This window comes from Salvelinus namaycush, unplaced genomic scaffold, assembly GCF_016432855.1.
Source record: "Salvelinus namaycush isolate Seneca unplaced genomic scaffold, SaNama_1.0 Scaffold12, whole genome shotgun sequence".
NCBI classification, from domain to species: Eukaryota; Metazoa; Chordata; class Actinopteri; order Salmoniformes; family Salmonidae; genus Salvelinus; species Salvelinus namaycush.
In genome coordinates this window covers 521223-541012 of record NW_024057897.1, presented here as the reverse complement: position 1 = coordinate 541012, position 19790 = coordinate 521223, and the positions used below count along the sequence as shown (strand labels likewise).

At 48.2% G+C, this 19790-nt stretch overlaps 2 protein-coding genes across 2 annotated transcripts in view; both read right to left on the bottom strand.

Annotated features, from left to right (window-relative positions):
* Positions 1-1170: 1170 nt before the first annotated feature.
* Positions 1171-5089, bottom strand: LOC120036077. Its single transcript, XM_038982537.1, has 2 exons — positions 2201-5089; positions 1171-2044 (listed from the first exon to the last, which is right to left on the bottom strand). Exons 1-2 carry the CDS (start codon positions 3390-3392, stop codon positions 1950-1952), a joined length of 1287 nt encoding a protein of 428 aa, XP_038838465.1. The 5' UTR covers positions 3393-5089; the 3' UTR covers positions 1171-1949.
* An 8068-nt stretch (positions 5090-13157) lies between these two features.
* LOC120036063 (F-BAR and double SH3 domains protein 2-like) overlaps positions 13158-19790 on the bottom strand; it is a 98140-nt gene continuing 91507 nt past the window's right edge. The window contains exons 16-18 of the mRNA XM_038982523.1: positions 18281-18458; positions 16623-16831; positions 13158-13415 (exon numbers count right to left, since the gene is read on the bottom strand). Coding sequence (XP_038838451.1) covers positions 13158-13415; positions 16623-16831; positions 18281-18458 — 645 coding nt within the window. The remainder of the gene's footprint in view (positions 13416-16622; positions 16832-18280; positions 18459-19790) is intronic.

Below are 19790 nucleotides of genomic sequence, written 5' to 3'. Positions count from 1 at the left end.
CTCTATCACTGAACAGTATCACTGAACATCCTCTATCCTCTATCACTGAACATCCTCTATCACTGAACAGTATCACTGAACATCCTCTATCCTCTATCACTGAACATCCTCTATCCTCTATCACTGAACAGTATCACTGAACATCCTCTATCCTCTATCACTGAACAGTATCACTGAACATCCTCTATCACTGAACAGTATCACTGAACATCCTCTATCCTCTATCACTGAACATCCTCTATCACTGAACAGTATCACTGAACATCCTCTATCACTGAACATCCTCTATCACTGAACATCCTCTATCCTCTATCACTGAACATCCTCTATCACTGAACAGTATCATGTGTTGAGTTGAACTCCTCCTAAAGGCAGTCTTCTGTAGAGGCTGTAGGCGACAGGTAGCCTAATGGTCAGTAACCAAAAGGTCACTGGTTCGAATCCCTGTGCTGACTATGTGAAACAAATCTGTTGATGTGTCCTTTAGCAGGACACTTAACCCTAAATGCTCCTGCAAGTTGCTCTGGATCAGAGTGTCTGGTAAAATGTAAATGTCATACACTCTGTGAGTGGTTCACCAACTGTTTGGTTCACCAACTGAGTGGTTCACCAACTAAGTGGTTCACCAACTGCCATGATACTGGACAATCTAAACAAGACCTTCCTACAGTATAACATCCATTCCAACATCAAAACAGAGGTGACCTCTCACCCTGAAGTCCAGTCTGTGTGTGTGTCTGCAGTGCTCCCTTAGCCTGGGAAACACACTTTCTCTCAGAGCCATGACCTCAACAACAGCCTAGAACACACACACTGGTTATACTTCCATTCATTCTCCAATCAGACCTGCTGTACATTCTGGATTAGACACATGAGGCTGTTCGTCAGTCCTCCATGAGTCTGTCAGATGTAACAATAAGATATCAACTGAAAATAGCATCCCACGGGACAAACAGTATTTAGTAGAACCTGAGTAATGATCAGGGTGTTGAGTCCTGCCTAAACAATTCTCCCATGCCCCATCTCTCCTCCTTGACGTTCCCGTCAGGAAACTGCCTTCTGATGCTGTTCTGGATAATGAACACATCCCCTCACTCACACACAGACTAGACAGATATTGTATTGTCTTATAAGTCTATTGTGAAGAACAAAAAGGCGAGAAAGAATATGAATTTTTCCATCTGTTTTATTATTTTACATTTGTACACAATAAATACATTTTATTTTTTTACAGCCAATAATAATATGCAGAAAGAATTTTTCACCTGTTCTCAATGTTGTCGCCGTGGCAATAGTCAGGAGAAAAGGCCTGTTGTTCAACCACACTGATTTAGCAGCTCGGAAACATCTCCAAATCAAAACAAAATAGATATCAAAGAAGGGGCCACTAAACTAAAGCTACAGGGACACAGGACTGTTCCACAGAGGGAGATTACAGGGCTGTGTTTGGCCAGAGAGATGAACCGTAACATCAGACGGATTGTAATAAAAGTGCTGGCTTGCTCTGTGGGTGAGAACAGCTTCTGACAAGATGGGAGGACGTTGATGTAAACCATAAACTTCTAAACAAGTTTGACAAACATTATAAAGATCTCAGAGAGGGCGTGGTTTAGAGCAGACCAAACTTGCCAAGAACAGATAGGACCGTATCCTAACTCCCCTCGCATTATAATCACGGAAAACTCACACACCACCTAAAACTAACAAATCCACATTATCTCCAAGGTTCATTCAATTGTTCCATAATTCAAATAACTTTATTTGTATTTTTTAATAACATCATTCTAAAGTAGCACCTCACCCTACAGAGCAAATGGTTCGCTGACTTCTGTAGAACACGATACAGGGTCAGAGGTTAGGGCCCCGAGGTTAGGGAGGTGCAGCCAGAATGAGAGAGCAACACTAAAAAACAACAGAAATAGAAACAGGTGAATAAAACAAATCAAGTGCTATGATGTCTCCCTGGGTTTAAGAAGGCTTGAAGGGGCTGGTAATGGATAATAACCTACGGTAAGGTACAACACCACAGGGTGTCTACACTGACCTACGGTAAGGTACAACCTCACAAGGTGTCTACACTGACCTACGGTAAGGTACAACCCCACAAGGTGTCGACACTGACCTACGGTAAGGTACAACCTCACAAGGTGTCTACACTGACCTACGGTAAGGTACAACCCCACAAGGTGTCTACACTGACCTACGGTAAGGTACAACCCCACAAGGTGTCTACACTGACCTACGGTAAGGTACAACCTCACAAGGTGTCTACACTGACCTACGGTAAGGTACAACCTCACAAGGTGTCGACACTGACCTACGGTAAGGTACAACCCCACAAGGTGTCTACACTGACCTACGGTAAGATACAACCTCACAAGGTGTCTACACTGACCTACGGTAAGGTACAACCCCACAAGGTGTCTACACTGACCTAATGTAAGGTACAACCCCACAAGGTGTTTACACTGACCTATGGTAAGGTACAACCCCACAGGGTGTCTACACTGACCTACGGTAAGGTACAACCTCACAAGGTGTCTACACTGACCTACGGTAAGGTACAACCCCACAAGGTGTCTACACTGACCTACGGTAAGGTACAACCCCACAAGGTGTCTACACTGACCTACGGTAAGGTACAACCCCACAAGGTGTCTACACTGACCTACGGTAAGGTACAACCCCACAAGGTGTCTACACTGACCTACGGTAAGGTACAACCTCACAGGGTGTCTACACTGACCTACGGTAAGGTACAACCCCACAAGGTGTCTACACTGACCTACGGTAAGGTACAACCCCACAAGGTGTCTACACTGACCTACGGTAAGGTACAACCCCACAAGGTGTTTACACTGACCTACGGTAAGGTACAACCCAACAAGGTGTCTACACTGACCTACGGTAAGGTACAACCTCACAAGGTGTTTACACTGACCTACGGTAAGGTACAACCCCACAAGGTGTCTACACTGACCTACGGTAAGGTACAACCCCACAAGGTGTCTACACTGACCTACGGTAAGGTACAACCCCACAAGGTGTCTACACTGACCTACGGTAAGGTACAACCCCACAAGGTGTCTACACTGACCTACGGTAAGGTACAACCTCACAAGGTGTCTACACTGACCTACGGTAAGGTACAACCTCACAAGGTGTCTACACTGACCTACGGTAAGGTACAACCCCACAAGGTGTCTACACTGACCTACGGTAAGGTACAACCCCACAAGGTGTCTACACTGACCTACGGTAAGGTACAACCCCACAGGGTGTCTACACTGCCCTACGGTAAGGTACAACCTCACAAGGTGTCTACACTGACCTACGGTAAGGTACAACCCCACAAGGTGTCTACACTGACCTACGGTAAGGTACAACCCCATAAGGTGTCTACACTGACCTACGGTAAGGTACAACCTCACAAGGTGTCTACACTGACCTACGGTAAGGTACAACCTCACAGGATGTCTACACTGACCTACGGTAAGGTACAACCCCACAAGGTGTTTACACTGACCTACGGTAAGGTACAACCTCACAGGGTGTCTACACTGACCTACGGTAAGGTACAACCTCACAGGGTGTTTACACTGACCTACAGTAAGGTACAACCCCACAAGGTGTCTACACTGACCTACGGTAAGGTACAACCCCACAAGGTGTTTACACTGACCTACGGTAAGGTACAACCTCACAGGGTGTCTACACTGACCTACGGTAAGGTACAACCCCACAAGGTGTCGACACTGACCTACGGTAAGGTACAACCTCACAAGGTGTCTACACTGACCTACGGTAAGGTACAACCCCACAAGGTGTCTACACTGACCTACGGTAAGGTACAACCCCACAAGGTGTCTACACTGACCTACGGTAAGGTACAACCTCACAAGGTGTCTACACTGACCTACGGTAAGGTACAACCCCACAAGGTGTCTACACTGACCTACGGTAAGATACAACCTCACAAGGTGTCTACACTGACCTACGGTAAGGTACAACCCCACAGGGTGTCTACACTGCCCTACGGTAAGGTACAACCTCACAAGGTGTCTACACTGACCTACGGTAAGGTACAACCCCACAAGGTGTCTACACTGACCTACGGTAAGGTACAACCTCACAAGGTGTCTACACTGACCTACGGTAAGGTACAACCTCACAAGGTGTCGACACTGACCTACGGTAAGGTACAACCCCACAAGGTGTCTACACTGACCTACGGTAAGATACAACCTCACAAGGTGTCTACACTGACCTACGGTAAGGTACAACCCCACAAGGTGTCTACACTGACCTACGGTAAGGTACAACCCCACAAGGTGTTTACACTGACCTACGGTAAGGTACAACCTCACAAGGTGTCTACACTGACCTACGGTAAGATACAACCTCACAAGGTGTCTACACTGACCTACGGTAAGGTACAACACCACAGGGTGTTTACACTGACCTACGGTAAGGTACAACCTCACAAGGTGTCTACACTGACCTACGGTAAGGTACAACCCCACAAGGTGTCTACACTGACCTACGGTAAGGTACAACCCCACAAGGTGTCTACACTGACCTACGGTAAGGTACAACCTCACAAGGTGTCTACACTGACCTACGGTAAGATACAACCTCACAAGGTGTCTACACTGACCTACGGTAAGGTACAACACCACAGGGTGTTTACACTGACCTACGGTAAGGTACAACCTCACAAGGTGTCTACACTGACCTACGGTAAGGTACAACCCCACAGGGTGTCTACACTGACCTACGGTAAGGTACAACCTCACAGGGTGTCTACACTGACCTACGGTAAGGTACAACCTCACAAGGTGTCTACACTGACCTACGGTAAGGTACAACCTCACAAGGTGTCTACACTGACCTACGGTAAGGTACAACCCCACAGGGTGTCTACACTGACCTACGGTAAGGTACAACCCCACAAGGTGTCTACACTGACCTACGGTAAGGTACAACCCCACAAGGTGTCTACACTGACCTACGGTAAGGTACAACCCCACAGGGTGTCTACACTGACCTACGGTAAGATACAACCTCACAAGGTGTCTAACCTGCCTACAGTAAGGTACAACCCCACAGGGTGTCTACACTGAATCAAAAAATAAACACAACATGTAAAGTGTTGGTCCCATGTTTCATGAGCTGAAATAAAAGATCACAGAAATGTTCCACACCCACAAAAAGCTTTTTACACATTTTCTTTCTTCTTACAAATCTGTTTACATCCCTGTTAGTGAGCATTTCTCCTTTGCCAAGATAATCCATCCACCTGACAGGTGTGGCATATCAAGAAGCTTATTAAACAGCATGATCATTACACAGATGCACCTTGTGCAGGGGACAAAAGGCCACTCTAAAATGTGCTGTTGAGGGAGTGTACAATTGGCATGCTGACCACAGGAATGTCCACCAGAGCTGTTGCCAGAGAATTGAATGTTCATTTCTCTACCATAAGTCTCCTCCAAAGTTATTTGATAGAATTTGGCAGTATGTCCAACCGGCCTCAGTATATCCAACTGTAGACCAAGGTATCTGTGATCAACAGATGCATATCTGTATTCCCAGTCATGTGAAATCCATATATCTGGGAATAACACATGTATTTCAATTGACTGATTTCCTTATATGAACTGTTACTCAGTAAAAATCTTTGAAATTGTTGCATGTTGTGTTTTGTATTTTTGTTCAGTGTAGTTGAATCTTCTATACGGTAGTTTCTTGTGTAGTAGTACGCCCTGTCAGTGTGGCAGGTTTGAAATGTGCAAGCCACTAGCTGTGCGATATGTTAGGAGCTAATTAATCAGTCTGAAGGGCTTTCAAAATCTACAGGACACACGTCAACGTTCAAGGGTCAAACTGAAAGGTTACACGTGAGACCTGACCCTCTCTGACCTCTACCTCATCAGTAACGTTGGGGGCTCAGTAGAGAGGTGGTCAGCATATCAGTCAAAGTGATTGGATTGTTTAATTGTTAGTTTGAGGTGGTCAGTGGGTAGGACGCGGAAGCAAAATCACAACAAAATAAATGTTATTGAAACTAAATAAACTTCCTGGTTTAAGTAACAAAAACATGGCTCGTCTTCAAATAGGAACGCACAAAATATATGACAGAAAGCATCTCCTCTGGTTACGTTGTCCTCTGTGGTGCATCTCCTCTGGTTACGTTGTCCTCTGTGGTGCATCTCCTCTGGTTACGTTGTCCTCTGTGGTGCATCTCCTCTGGTTACGTTGTCCTCTGTGGTGCAGCTCCTCTGGTTACGTTGTCCTCTGTGGTGCAGCTCCTCTGGTTACGTTGTCCTCTGTGGTGCATCTCCTCTGTGGTGCATCTCCTCTGGTTAGGTTGTCCTCTGTGGTGCTTCTCCTCTGGTTATGTTGTCCTCTGTGGTGCATCTCCTCTGGTTACGTTGTCCTCTGTGGTGCAGCTCCTCTGGTTACATTGTCCTCTGTGGTGCAGCTCCTCTGTGGTGCAGCTCCTCTGGTTACGTTGTCCTCTGTGGTGTATCTCCTCTGGTTATGTTGTCCTCTGTGGTGCATCTCCTCTGGTTATGTTGTCCTCTGTGGTGCATCTCCTCTGGTTACGTTGTCCTCTGTGATGCAGCTCCTCTGGTTACATTGTCCTCTGTGGTGCAGCTCCTCTGTGGTGCAGCTCCTCTGGTTACGTTGTCCTCTGTGGTGTATCTCCTCTGGTTACATTGTCCTCTGTGGTGCATCTCCTCTGGTTATGTTGTCCTCTGTGGTGCATCTCCTCTGGTTATGTTGTCCTCTGTGGTGCATCTCCTCTGGTTACGTTGTCCTCTGTGGTGTATCTCCTCTGGTTACGTTGTCCTCTGTGGTGCATCTCCTCTGGTTACGTTGTCCTCTGTGGTGCATCTCCTCTGGTTATGTTGTCCTCTGTGGTGTATCTCCTCTGGTTATGTTGTCCTCTGTGGTGCAGCTCCTCTGTGGTGCATCTCCTCTGGTTATGTTGTCCTCTGTGGTGCATCTCCTCTGGTTATGTTGTCCTCTGTGGTGCATCTCCTCTGGTTATGTTGTCCTCTGTGGTGCATCTCCTCTGGTTATGTTGTCCTCTGTGGTGCATCTCCTCTGGTTATGTTGTCCTCTGTGGTGCATCTCCTCTGGTTACGTTGTCCTCTGTGGTGTATCTCCTCTGGTTATGTTGTCCTCTGTGGTGCATCTCCTCTGGTTATGTTGTCCTCTGTGGTGCATCTCCTCTGGTTACATTGTCCTCTGTGGTGCATCTCCTCTGGTTACATTGTCCTCTGTGGTGCATCTCCTCTGGTTATGTTGTCCTCTGTGGTGCATCTCCTCTGGTTACGTTGTCCTCTGTGGTGCATCTCCTCTGGTTATGTTGTCCTCTGTGGTGCATCTCCTCTGGTTATGTTGTCCTCTGTGGTGCATCTCCTCTGGTTATGTTGTCCTCTGTGGTGCATCTCCTCTGGTTATGTTGTCCTCTGTGGTGCATCTCCTCTGGTTACGTTGTCCTCTGTGGTGCATCTCCTCTGGTTACATTGTCCTCTGTGGTGCATCTCCTCTGGTTACATTGTCCTCTGTGGTGCATCTCCTCTGGTTATGTTGTCCTCTGTGGTGCATCTCCTCTGGTTACGTTGTCCTCTGTGGTGCATCTCCTCTGGTTATGTTGTCCTCTGTGGTGCATCTCCTCTGGTTATGTTGTCCTCTGTGGTGCATCTCCTCTGGTTATGTTGTCCTCTGTGGTGCATCTCCTCTGGTTATGTTGTCCTCTGTGGTGCATCTCCTCTGGTTATGTTGTCCTCTGTGGTGCATCTCCTCTGGTTATGTTGTCCTCTGTGGTGTATCTCCTCTGGTTATGTTGTCCTCTGTGGTGCATCTCCTCTGGTTATGTTGTCCTCTGTGGTGCATCTCCTCTGGTTATGTTGTCCTCTGTGGTGCATCTCCTCTGGTTACGTTGTCCTCTGTGGTGTATCCCCTCTGTATCCCCTAAAACATCCCACTCACTCAGACTCCAGCAGTGATACACCAGAGAGAGAAAGATGCCCGGTCCAACACATAACCAGGACAGAGGTTGATTCTGACAACAGTAAAGCACTACATGCAGGTATCTGAAGGATAAACAGAAGTCTGACCGAGGGTACAGCCAGAGCTGATCAACACCAAGCATCTGTCCCCATCTCTTACAGCACGTCCACTGTCTCCTCTGCACTGCGCTTCCAACTGACTAAATATTAGTGATACAAAACACACGCTGTTCATCAGAGACTGAAGCGGAGAAGACGTGTGTGTCAAACTGCAAATAGACAGAATAAGCTTTCTCTCCATCTCCCCCTCCTCTCTCTCCATCTCCCCCTCCTCTCTCTCCATCTCCCCCCTCCTCTCTCTCCATCTCCCCACTACTCTCTCTCCATCTCCCCACTACTCTCTCTCCATCTCCCCCTCCTCTCTCTCCATCTCCCCCTCCTCTCTCTCCATCTCCCCGCTCTCTCTCTCTCCATCTCCCCGCTCTCTCTCTCTCCATCTCCCCGCTCTCTCTCTCTCCATCTCCCCGCTCTCTCTCTCCATCTCCCCCCTCCTCTCTCTCCATCTCCCCCCTCCTCTCTCTCCATCTCCCCCTCCTCTCTCTCCATCTCCCCCTCCTCTCTCTCCATCTCCCCGCTCTCTCTCTCTCCATCTCCCCGCTCTCTCTCTCTCCATCTCCCCGCTCTCTCTCTCTCCATCTCCCCGCTCTCTCTCTCCATCTCCCCCCTCCTCTCTCTCCATCTCCCCCCTCCTCTCTCTCCATCTCCCCCCTCCTCTCTCTCCATCTCCCCCCTCCTCTCTCTCCATCTCCCCCTCCTCTCTCTCCATCTCCCCGCTCTCTCTCTCTCCATCTCCCCGCTCTCTCTCTCCATCTCCCCCCTCCTCTCTCTCCATCCCCCCCCTCCTCTCTCTCCATCTCCCCCCTCCTCTCTCTCCATCTCCCCCCTCCTCTCTCTCCATCTCCCCCTCCTCTCTCTCCATCTCCCCCCTCCTCTCTCTCCATCTCCCCCCTCCTCTCTCTCCATCTCCCCCCTCCTCTCTCTCCATCTCCCCCCTCTCTCTCCATTATCCCCCATCTACCCCTCTATCTCCATCTCCATCTCCATCCTCTCTCTCCATCTCCCCCCATCTCCCCCTCTCTCTCCATCTTCCCCCATCTCTCCCCATCTCCCTCCACCCCCCCCATCTCCCCCTCCTCTCTCTCCATCTCCCCCTCCTCTCTCTCTCCATCTCCCCGCTCTCTCCATCTCCCCGCTCTCTCTCTCCATCTCCCCCCTCCTCTCTCTCCATCTCCCCCCTCCTCTCTCTCCATCTCCCCATCTCCCTCCACCCCCCCCTCTCTCTCTCCCTCTCCATCTCCCCCTCTCTCTCTCTCTCCATCTCCCCCTCTCTCTCTCTCTCCATCGCCCTCTCTCTCCATCTCCCCCTCTCTCTCCATCGCCCTCTCTCTCCATCTCCCCCTCTCTCTCCATCTCCCCCTCTCTCTCCATCTCCCCCTCTCTCTCTCTCCCCCTCTCCATCTCCCCCTTTCTTTCTATCTCCATCTCTCCCCTCTCTCTCCATTATCCCCCATCTACCCCTCTATCTCCATCTCCATCCTCTCTCTCCATCTCCCCCCTCTCTCTCCATCTTCCCCATCTACCCCTCTATCTCCATCTACCCCCTCTCTCTCCATTTACCCCCTCTCTCTCCATCTCCCCCCATCTCTCCATCTCCCCCCTCTCTCTCCATCCCCCCCTCTCTCTCCATCTCCCCCCTCTCTCTCCATTATCCCCCATCTACCCCTCTATCTCCATCTCCATCTCCATCCTCTCTCTCCATCTCCCCCCATCTACCCCTCTCTCTCCATCTTCCCCATCTCTCCCCATCTCCCTCCACCCCCCCCTCTCTATCTCCCCCTCCATCTCCCCCTCTCTTTCTCTCTCCATCTCCCCCTCTCTTTCTCTCTCCATCTCCCCCCTCTCTCTCCATCTACCCCTCTATCTCCATCCTCTCTCTCCATCTCCCCCTCTCTCCCCATCTCCATCTCCCCCTTTCTTTCTATCTCCATCTCTCCCCTCTCTCTCCATTATCCCCCATCTACCCCTCTATCTCCATCTCCATCCTCTCTCTCCATCTCCCCCCTCTCTCTCCATCTTCCCCCATCTACCCCTCTATCTCCATCTACCCCCTCTCTCTCCATCTCCCCCATCTCTCCATCTCCCCCCTCTCTCTCCATCCCCCCCTCTCTCTCCATCTCCCCCCTCTCTCTCCATCTCCCCCCTCTCTCTCCATTATCCCCCATCTACCCCTCTATCTCCATCTCCATCCTCTCTCTCCATCTCCCCCTCTATCTCCATCTTCCCCCATCTACCCCTCTATCTCCATCTCCCCCCATCTCCCCCTCTCTCTCCATCTCCCCCTCTCTCCCCCCTCTCTCTCCATCTCCCCCTCTCTCTCCATCTCCCCCTCTCTCTCTCCATCTCCCCCTCTCTCTCTCTCTCCATCTCTCTCTCTCTCTCCATCTCCCCCTCTCTCTCTCCATCTCCCCCATCTCCCCCTCTCTCTCTCCATCTCCCCCATCTCCCCCTCTCTCTCTCCATCTCCCCCATCTCCCCCTCTCTCCATCTCCCCCCTCTCTCTCCATCTCCCCCCTCTCTCTCCATCTCCCCCCTCTCTCTCCATCTCCCCCCTCTCTCTCCATCTCCCCCCTCTCTCTCCATCTCCCCCCTCTCTCTCCATCTCCCCCCTCTCTCTCCATCTCCCCCCTCTCTCTTTAACTGCATGTACAATGCTCTTCCAGGTTGACATATGGGGATAAACTTCTACTACATATCAACTAGATACTCCATTCAGCGGGTTAGGCTAATATGAAACGTTGCGCATAATTCAGAACATTCCTATGACAACAGTAATGTACTGTACTAATACACATTAAATACGTATGATATGATTATATATGGCAAGGACAGGGGAAACTCTCCTCACATAGCAGATAAAACTCATTGCAACTCTCCACCTCAGCATTTCTCCTTTTCCTCCTCCTCCCGTTGAATTCCTTTAATTCAAAATGGCTGCCAGATGAGAGCACAGTTAAGGCAACAGACAGTCTGACACAGAGGGAGAGGAGGGAGGGGCTTCTACTCCTTGTGGCTTGGAGACAGAACCATCTTCCTTCCCAGTGCAGGGAGGTGGGGGGGAGTGAAGGGGGGTTTCCAGGGTTCAAAGCTTAGAGGTGAAGCCCAGTTCAAAGTTCAGTCATCCAGGTCTGTGCTCTGCTGTCCCTCTGTCTGTCTGTCACACCAGTGTGATCTCCACCTCCTCAGTCTTCTCTGTCTGTTTGCGAGGTTTCTGCTTGGGGGGCGGAGGTGCTGCACGGACCTATGAGGGGATAGAGAGGAGGGGGGGTCATTTAACACACATGTAGCACTGTTGCCTCAATGATTTTAGATTCACACTGCTTCTCTCAATACTGGGCTTGATCTAGGCTGCGGTTTTGGGGTGGCTTACAGGTCGTAGTTTGCTGATGCCTCCGTCGGGGGTGAATTGGGAGGGCTGGGAGAACTCTGGAGACACTGGACTATGATCTGAGAGAGACAGAGAAAGAGAGAGACAGAGAAAGAGAGAGACAGAGAAAGACAGAGAAAGAGAGAGAGACAGAGAAAGACAGAGAAAGAGAGAGAGACAGAGAAAGAGAGAGAGACAGAGAAAAGGTCAACCAGTGAAGAACAAACACCATTGTAAATACAACCCATATTTATGTTTATTTTCCCTTTTGTAGTTTAACTATTTGCACATCGTTACCACACTGTATATAGACATAAGGACATTTGAAATGTCTTTATTCTTTTGGAACTTTTGTAAGTGTAATATTTACAGTACATTTTTTATTGTTTATTTCACTTTTGTTTATTATCTAGTTCACAAGCTTTGGCAATGTTAAAATATGTTTCCCATGCCAATAAAGCCCCTTGAATTTGAATTGAAATTGAGAGAGAAAAAGAGAGCCAGACAAACAATGAGAGATACAGAGAGACAAACAAAGAGAGAGAGAGAGAGAGACAAACAAAGAGAGATACAGAGAGAGAGAGAGAGAGAGAGAGAGAGATAGATACAGAGAGACAAACAAAGAGAGATACAGAGAGACAAACAAAGAGAGATACAGAGAGACAAACAAAGAGAGATACAGAGAGACAAACAAAGAGAGAGAGAGAGAGACAAACAAAGAGAGATACAGAGAGACAAACAAAGAGAGATACAGAGAGACAAACAAAGAGAAAGAGAGACAGACAGACAAACAAAGAGAGATACAGAGAGACAAACAAAGAGAGATACAGAGAGAGAGAGAGAGAGACAAACAAAGAGAGATACAGAGAGAGAGCGAGAGAGAGAGAGAGAGAGAGAGAGAGACAAACAAAGAGAGATACAGAGAGAGAGAGAGACAAACAAAGAGAGATACAGAGAGACAAACAAAGAGAGATACAGAGAGACAAACAAAGAGAGATACAGAGAGACAAACAAAGAGAGATACAGAGAGAGAGAGAGAGAGAGACAAACAAAGAGAGATACAGAGAGAGAGAGAGAGAGACAAACAAAGAGAGATACAGAGAGAGAGAGAGAGAGACAAACAAAGAGAGATACAGAGAGAGAGAGAGAGAGAGAGAGACAGACAAACAAAGAGAGATACAGAGAGAGAGAGACAAACAAAGAGAGATACAGAGAGAGAGAGACAAACAAAGAGAGATACAGAGAGAGAGAGACAAACAAAGAGAGATACAGAGAGAGAGAGAGAGACAAACAAAGAGAGAGAGAGAGACAGAGAGAGAGAGACAGAGAGACAGACAGACAAACAAAGAGAGATACAGAGAGAGAGACAAACAAAGAGAGATACAGAGAGAGAGAGAGAGACAAACAAAGAGAGATACAGAGAGAGAGAGAGACAAACAAAGAGAGATACAGAGAGAGAGAGAGACAGACAAACAAAGAGAGATACAGAGAGAGAGAGACAAACAAAGAGAGATACAGAGAGAGACGGAGACAGAGAGAGAGACAGAGAGACAGAGAGACAGAGAGAGAGAGAGAGAGAGAGAGAGAGAGAGACAGAGAGACAGAGGGAGAGAGAGAGAGAGAATGGAAATGATGCTGATGATCTATTTTTACAGTCTTACCCAGTGTATGTAACTGTTACTCCTTCTTACATGTGTAAAAACTATAAACCCAGCTTTGGTCACTCTCTTACTGTGAGTGGGTCCCTTGTACGTTGTGGGAGGTGGCTTGTGTTCCCCATTGACAGAGGGCGATCGAGGGAGGGGCGGAGGGGTGGGGGTGTCTGGGGTGGCGTAGGGGCTGCAGGGGGGCTGGTCATAAAGAGGGAGGGGGGGCAACGAGGAGGGCAGCCTCGAAGATGGAGAGATCTGGAGGACACAGAGAGGAAAACAAAGTCAAAATTAGGGGTTGGAGGACAATGTCAATCATCTTTCACAGATTCTGCAGATTGTGACTTATTCATAATCATTGAAAACACTATCAATATCACTGGTCCTTCCAATCATTTTTTACATTTACATGTGAGTCAATAAGCAGACACTCTTATCCAGACTTACAGTAGTGAGTCATTTAGCAGATGCTCTTATCCAGAGAGACTTACAGTAGTGAGTCATTTAGCAGACACTCTTATCCAGAGAGACTTACAGTAGTGAGTCATTTAGCAGACTCTCTTATCCAGAGAGACTTACAGTAGTGAGTCATTTAGCAGACGCTCTTATCCAGAGAGACTTACAGTAGTGAGTCATTTAGCAGACACTCTTATCCAGAGAGACTTACAGTAGTGAGTCATTTAGCAGACACTCTTATCCAGAGAGACTTACAGGAGTGAGTCATTTAGCAGACTCTCTTATCCAGACTTACAGGAGTGAGTCATTTAGTAGACACTCTTATCCAGACTTACAGTAGTGAGTCATTTAGCAGACTCTCTTATCCAGAGAGACTTACAGTAGTGAGTCATTTAGCAGACTCTCTTATCCAGAGAGACTTACAGTAGTGAGTCATTTAGCAGACTCTCTTATCCAGAGAGACTTACAGTAGTGAGTCATTTAGCAGACTCTCTTATCCAGAGAGACTTACAGTAGTGAGTCATTTAGCAGACTCTCTTATCCAGAGAGACTTACAGTAGTGAGTCATTTAGCAGACACTCTTATCCAGAGAGACTTACAGTAGTGAGTCATTTAGCAGACTCTCTTATCCAGAGAGACTTACAGTAGTGAGTCATTTAGCAGACTCTCTTATCCAGAGAGACTTACAGTAGTGAGTCATTTAGCAGACTCTCTTATCCAGAGAGACTTACAGTAGTGAGTCATTTAGCAGACACTCTTATCCAGAGAGACTTACAGTAGTGAGTCATTTAGCAGACACTCTTATCCAGACTTACAGGAGTGAGTCATTTAGCAGACTCTCTTATCCAGACTTACAGAAGTGAGTCATTTAGCAGACACTCTTATCCAGACTTACAGAAGTGAGTCATTTAGCAGACACTCTTATCCAGACTTACAGGAGTGAGTCATTTAGCAGACACTCTTATCCAGAGAGACTTACAGTAGTGAGTCATTTAGCAGACTCTCTTATCCAGACTTACAGTAGTGAGTCATTTAGCAGACACTCTTATCCAGACTTACAGGAGTGAGTCATTTAGCAGACACTCTTATCCAGAGAGACTTACAGGAGTGAGTCATTTAGCAGACACTCTTATCCAGACTTACAGTAGTGAGTCATTTAGCAGACACTCTTATCCAGAGAGACTTACAGTAGTGAGTCATTTAGCAGACACTCTTATCCAGACTTACAGTAGTGAGTCATTTAGCAGACACTCTTATCCAGAGAGACTTACAGTAGTGAGTCATTTAGCAGACTCTCTTATCCAGACTTACAGTAGTGAGTCATTTAGCAGACACTCTTATCCAGACTTACAGGAGTGAGTCATTTAGCAGACACTCTTATCCAGAGACTTACAGTAGTGAGTCATTTAGCAGACTCTCTTATCCAGAGAGACTTACAGTAGTGAGTCATTTAGCAGACTCTTATCCAGAGAGACTTACAGTAGTGAGTCATTTAGCAGACTCTCTTATCCAGAGAGACTTACAGAAGTGAGTCATTTAGCAGACACTCTTATCCAGAGAGACTTACAGAAGTGAGTCATTTAGCAGACACTCTTATCCAGACTTACAAAGCAGTTCGACACAAACAACAACACAGAGTTACACATGGAATAAATAAAACATACAGTCAATAATACAGTAGAAAAATGTACAGTGTGTGCAAATGTAGAAGAGTAGGGAGGTAAGACAATAAATATGCCATAGAGACAAAATAATTACAATTTAGCATTAACACTGGAGTGATAGATGTGCAGATGATGATGTGCAAGTAGAGATACCGGGGTGCAAAAGAGAAAAAGGGTAAGTAATAATATGGGGATGAGGTAGTCAGGTGTGCTATTTACAGATGGGCTGTGTACAGGTACAGTTGCTCTGACAGTTGATGCATAAAGTTAGAGAGGGAGATATAAGACATAACCATCATTTACTCACATGACTTGACTTTAATAAATATGTCAGTTGTCGTGTTTATTACATTTGTTTTATTTGATGACTTTGTTAATTAATTCCAAGTCATCATCTCATCTTTTTTGAGCGGCTGCCTACGTCGTCTGACAAAACCACTATTTTACTAGTTCTTCAAAGTGGCTCAGTTGGTAGAGCATGGCACTTGCAAGAGTTGTGGGTTCGATTCCCACAGGGGACCAGAACAAATGAAAATGTATCCACTCACTACTGTAACACAGCGTCTGCTAAATCACTAAAATGTAAATAAGGTATACTTTTATAGCTGCTGAATACCAACTATCAATCACTTAGATTGTGTATTTTCCAGTAGAGATACCTCCCGAAGCAACAGCTGCTCTCTATAACCCGTCACGATGAAGCATTCTGTAGCAGGTGTAAAATAAAACACAGACCGGACAACAACCTCAGCAATCGATTACGGTCCCTGTAGTGATAAACTATTTAGAATATTGTCCTGTTGGATCTGATTCCAGTTCCAGCTGGATCTGATTTATCGCTAGAGAAACTGTGCAATGTGCGCTTTGAGCACACAGGAAGAAACCCAGAAGGAAACGGAATTCAAATAGTTGAACCTACTTCGGGTCAATTAGTTGTTTAAAAAAACGACACATAACCGTAATGTTGATTAATCGCTCAGCACCAGCGTGCATGCATGCATTTGTGTGTGTGTGTGTGTGTACCAGTGTGTGTGTGTGTGCTCTCAAGTGTGTGTGTGTGTGTGTGTGTGTGTGTGTGTGTGTGTGTGTGTGTGTGTGTGTGTGTACCAGTGTGTGTGTGTGCTCTCAAGTGTGTGTGTGTGTGTGTGTGTATGTGTGTGTGTGTGTGTGTGTGTGTGTGTGTGTGTGTGTGTGTGTGTACCAGTGTGTGTGTGTGCTCTCAAGTGTGTGTGTGTGTGTGTATGTGTGTGTGTGTGTGTGTATGTGTGTGTGTGTGTGTGTGTGTGTGTGTGTACCAGTGTGTGTGTGTGTACCAGTGTGTGTGTGTGTGTGTGTGTGTGTGTACCAGTTTGTGTGCTCTGTTCTCTCTGCTCTCAGTCAGGTCCTCCACCAGTACAGAAGGGAAGACTCCCACTCGTCCGTTGAACTCTCCCTCCCAGAAGCCATCGTCCGTTTGGGTGTCTCTGTTAAGCAGACGGATGACAGCCCCCTCTGGGAAGGACAGCTCCTCATCCGCCTGACCATCGTAGTCATACAGCGCCCTCACAAAACTCACTGGGGAGAGGAGGGAGAGAGGAGAGGGGGAGGAGGAGAGGGGGAGGAGGGAGAGAGGAGAGTGAGAGGAGGAGGGAAGGGAGGAGAGTGAGGGGGGGAGAGGAGGGGGGAGAGAGGATAGTGAGAGGGGGGAGAGAGGAGGGGGGAAGGGAGGAGAGTGAGGGGGGGAGAGGGAAAGGGGAGTGAGAGGAGGGGGGAGAGAGGAGAGGGGAGAAAGGAGAGTGAGAGGAGGAGAGAGAAAGGGGAGTGAGAGGAGGGGGGAGAGAGGAGAGTGAGAGGGGGGAGAGAGGAGGGGGGAGAGAGGAGAGGGGAGAAAGGAGAGTGAGAGGAGGAGAGAGAAAGGGGAGTGAGAGGAGGGGGGAGAGGAGGAGAGTGAGAGGGGAGAGGAGAGGGGAGAGAGGAGAGTGAGAGGGGGGAGAGAGGAGAGTGAGAAGGGGGAGAGAGGAGAGTGAGAAGGGGGAGAGAGGAGAGTGAGAAGGGGGAGAGAGGAGAGTGAGAAGGGGGAGAGAGGAGAGGGGGAGAAAGGAGAGTGAGAGGAGGAGAGAGGAGAGTGAGAGGAGGGAGAGAGGAGGGGGGAGAGAGGAGAGGGGAGAAAGGAGAGTGAGAGGAGGAGAGAGAAAGGGGAGTGAGAGGAGGGGGGAGAGGAGGAGAGTGAGAGGAGAGAGGAGAGGGGAGAGTGAGAGGGGGGAGAGAGGAGAGTGAGAGGAGAGAGGAGAGGGGAGAGGAGAGTGAGAGGGGGGAGAGAGGAGAGTGAGAGGGGGGAGAGAGGAGAGTGAGAGGGGGGAGAGAGGAGAGTGAGAGGGGGGAGAAAGGAGAGTGAGAGGAGGAGAGAGGAGGAGGGAGAGTGAGAGGGGGGAGAGAGGAGAGAGGAGGGGGGAGAGGAGAGAGGAGGGGGAGAGAGGAGAGAGGAGGGGGGAGAGAGGAGAGTGGAGGGGGGAGAGAGGAGAGTGAGAGAGGGGAGAGAGGAGAGTGAGAGGAGAGGGGGAGGAGAGAGGAGGGGGGAGAAAGGAGAGTGAGAGGAGGGAGAGAGGAGAGGGGGATTATAATTAAATTCTGGAACAATCCATGAGGCTTGAACCTATTGAAGTTAATGAACACACATTGGTTCAGACCTTTGTTTCTATCAATGTCTTGATCTGACAAACAAGTTGGAAATGTGTCTATATTCTTTGAGAGGTTTGTATTTGCCTAGTTTTTGTGCATGTGTGTGTAGTGGTGTTTGCATGTGTGTGTAGTGGTGTTTGCATGTGTGTGTAGTGGTGTGTGCATGTGTGTGTAATGGTGTGTGCATGTGTGTGTAGTGGTGTGTGCATGTGTGTGTAGTGGTGTGTGCATGTGTGTGTAATGGTGTGTGCATGTGTGTGTAATGGTGTGTGCATGTGTGTGTAGTGGTGTGTGCATGTGTGTGTAGTGGTGTTTGCATGTGTGTGTAGTGGTGTGTGTTCTTACAGCTGGCGTCTCCGTTGATGCTGCCTGTGTGTATCTCTGGCTCGGTGGAGTTGGAGGAGGTGTGTGAGCGAGCGTCCAGAGCAGCGAGAGACTGGAGCATGCTCAGTAGGCTGCTAGAGGTGGGGAACCGAAGATACTTCTCTGGGACGTAGCCAATCAGCCCTGTCTTACTCCTCGCCTGAAACAACCAATCACACAACAGGATGTTAGACCATGAACCAATTACAGAGCTCTGTGTTAAAGGACAGCCCTGGTCAACCAATGAAAGAAGACTATATTAGGCAGTGCTGTGTGCTTAGTGTCTGCCTACAGGGAGGAAGTCAGAGACCTGGCTGGGTGGTGCCAGAATAACAACCTATCCCTCAACGTAACCAAGACTAAGGAGATGATTGTGGACTACAGGAAAAGGAGGACCGAGCACGCCCCCATTCTCATTGACGGGGCTGTAGTGGAGCAGGTTGAGAGCTTCAAGTTCCTTGGTGTCCACATCACCAACCAACTAGAATGGTCTAAACACACCAAGACAGTCGTGAAGAGGGCACGACAAAGCCTATTCCCCCTCAGGAAACTAAAAAGATTTGGCATGGGTCCTGAGATCCTCAAAAGGTTCTACAGCTGCAACATCGAGAGCATCCTGACTGGTTCCATCACTGCCTGGTACGGCAACTGCTCTTCCTCTGACCGCAAGGCACTACAGAGGGCAGTGCGTACAGCCCAGTACATCACTGGGGCTAAGCTGCCTGCCATCAAGGACCTCTACACCAGGCGGTGTCAGAGGAAGGCCCTAAAAATTGTCAAAGACCCCAGCCACCCCAGTCATAGACTGCTCTCTCTACTACCGCATGGCAAGCGGTACCGGAGTGCCAAGTCTAGAACCAAAAGGCTTCTCAACAGTTTTTACCCCCAAGCCATAAGACTCCTGAACAGGTAATCAAATGGCTACTCAGACTATTTGCATTGTTTGCCCCCCACAACCCCTCTTTTTACGCTGCTGCTACTCTCTGTTTATCATATATGCATAGTCACTTTAACTATACATTCATGTACATACTACCTCAATTGGGCCGACCAACCAGTGTCTGTATGTAGCCTCTCTACTGTATATAGCCTCGCTACTGTATACAGCCTCGCTACTGTATACAGCCTCGCTACTGTATACAGCCTCTCTACTGTATATAGCCTCGCTACTGTATATAGCCTCGCTACTGTATACAGCCTCTCTACTGTATATAGCCTCGCTACTGTATATAGCCTCGCTACTGTATACAGCCTCGCTACTGTATACAGCCTCGCTACTGTATACAGCCTCTCTACTGTATACAGCCTCTCTACTGTATACAGCCTCGCTACTGTATACAGCCTCGCTACTGTATATAGCCTCGCTACTGTATACAGCCTCGCTACTGTATACAGCCTCGCTACTGTATACAGCCTCGCTACTGTATATAGCCTCGCTACTGTATACAGCCTCGCTACTGTATACAGCCTCGCTACTGTATATAGCCTCGCT

Excerpts from the sequence above, each read along its gene's own strand:
- LOC120036077 (XM_038982537.1), bottom strand. The coding sequence starts at position 3,392 with ATGGGGTTGTACCTTACCGTAGGTCAGTGTAGACACCTTGTGGGGTTG. Across the intron at positions 2,045-2,200 it reads GGGGTTGTACCTTACCGTAG|GTCAGTGTAGACACCCTGTG; the intron begins GTCAGTGTAGAC and ends ACCTTACCGTAG.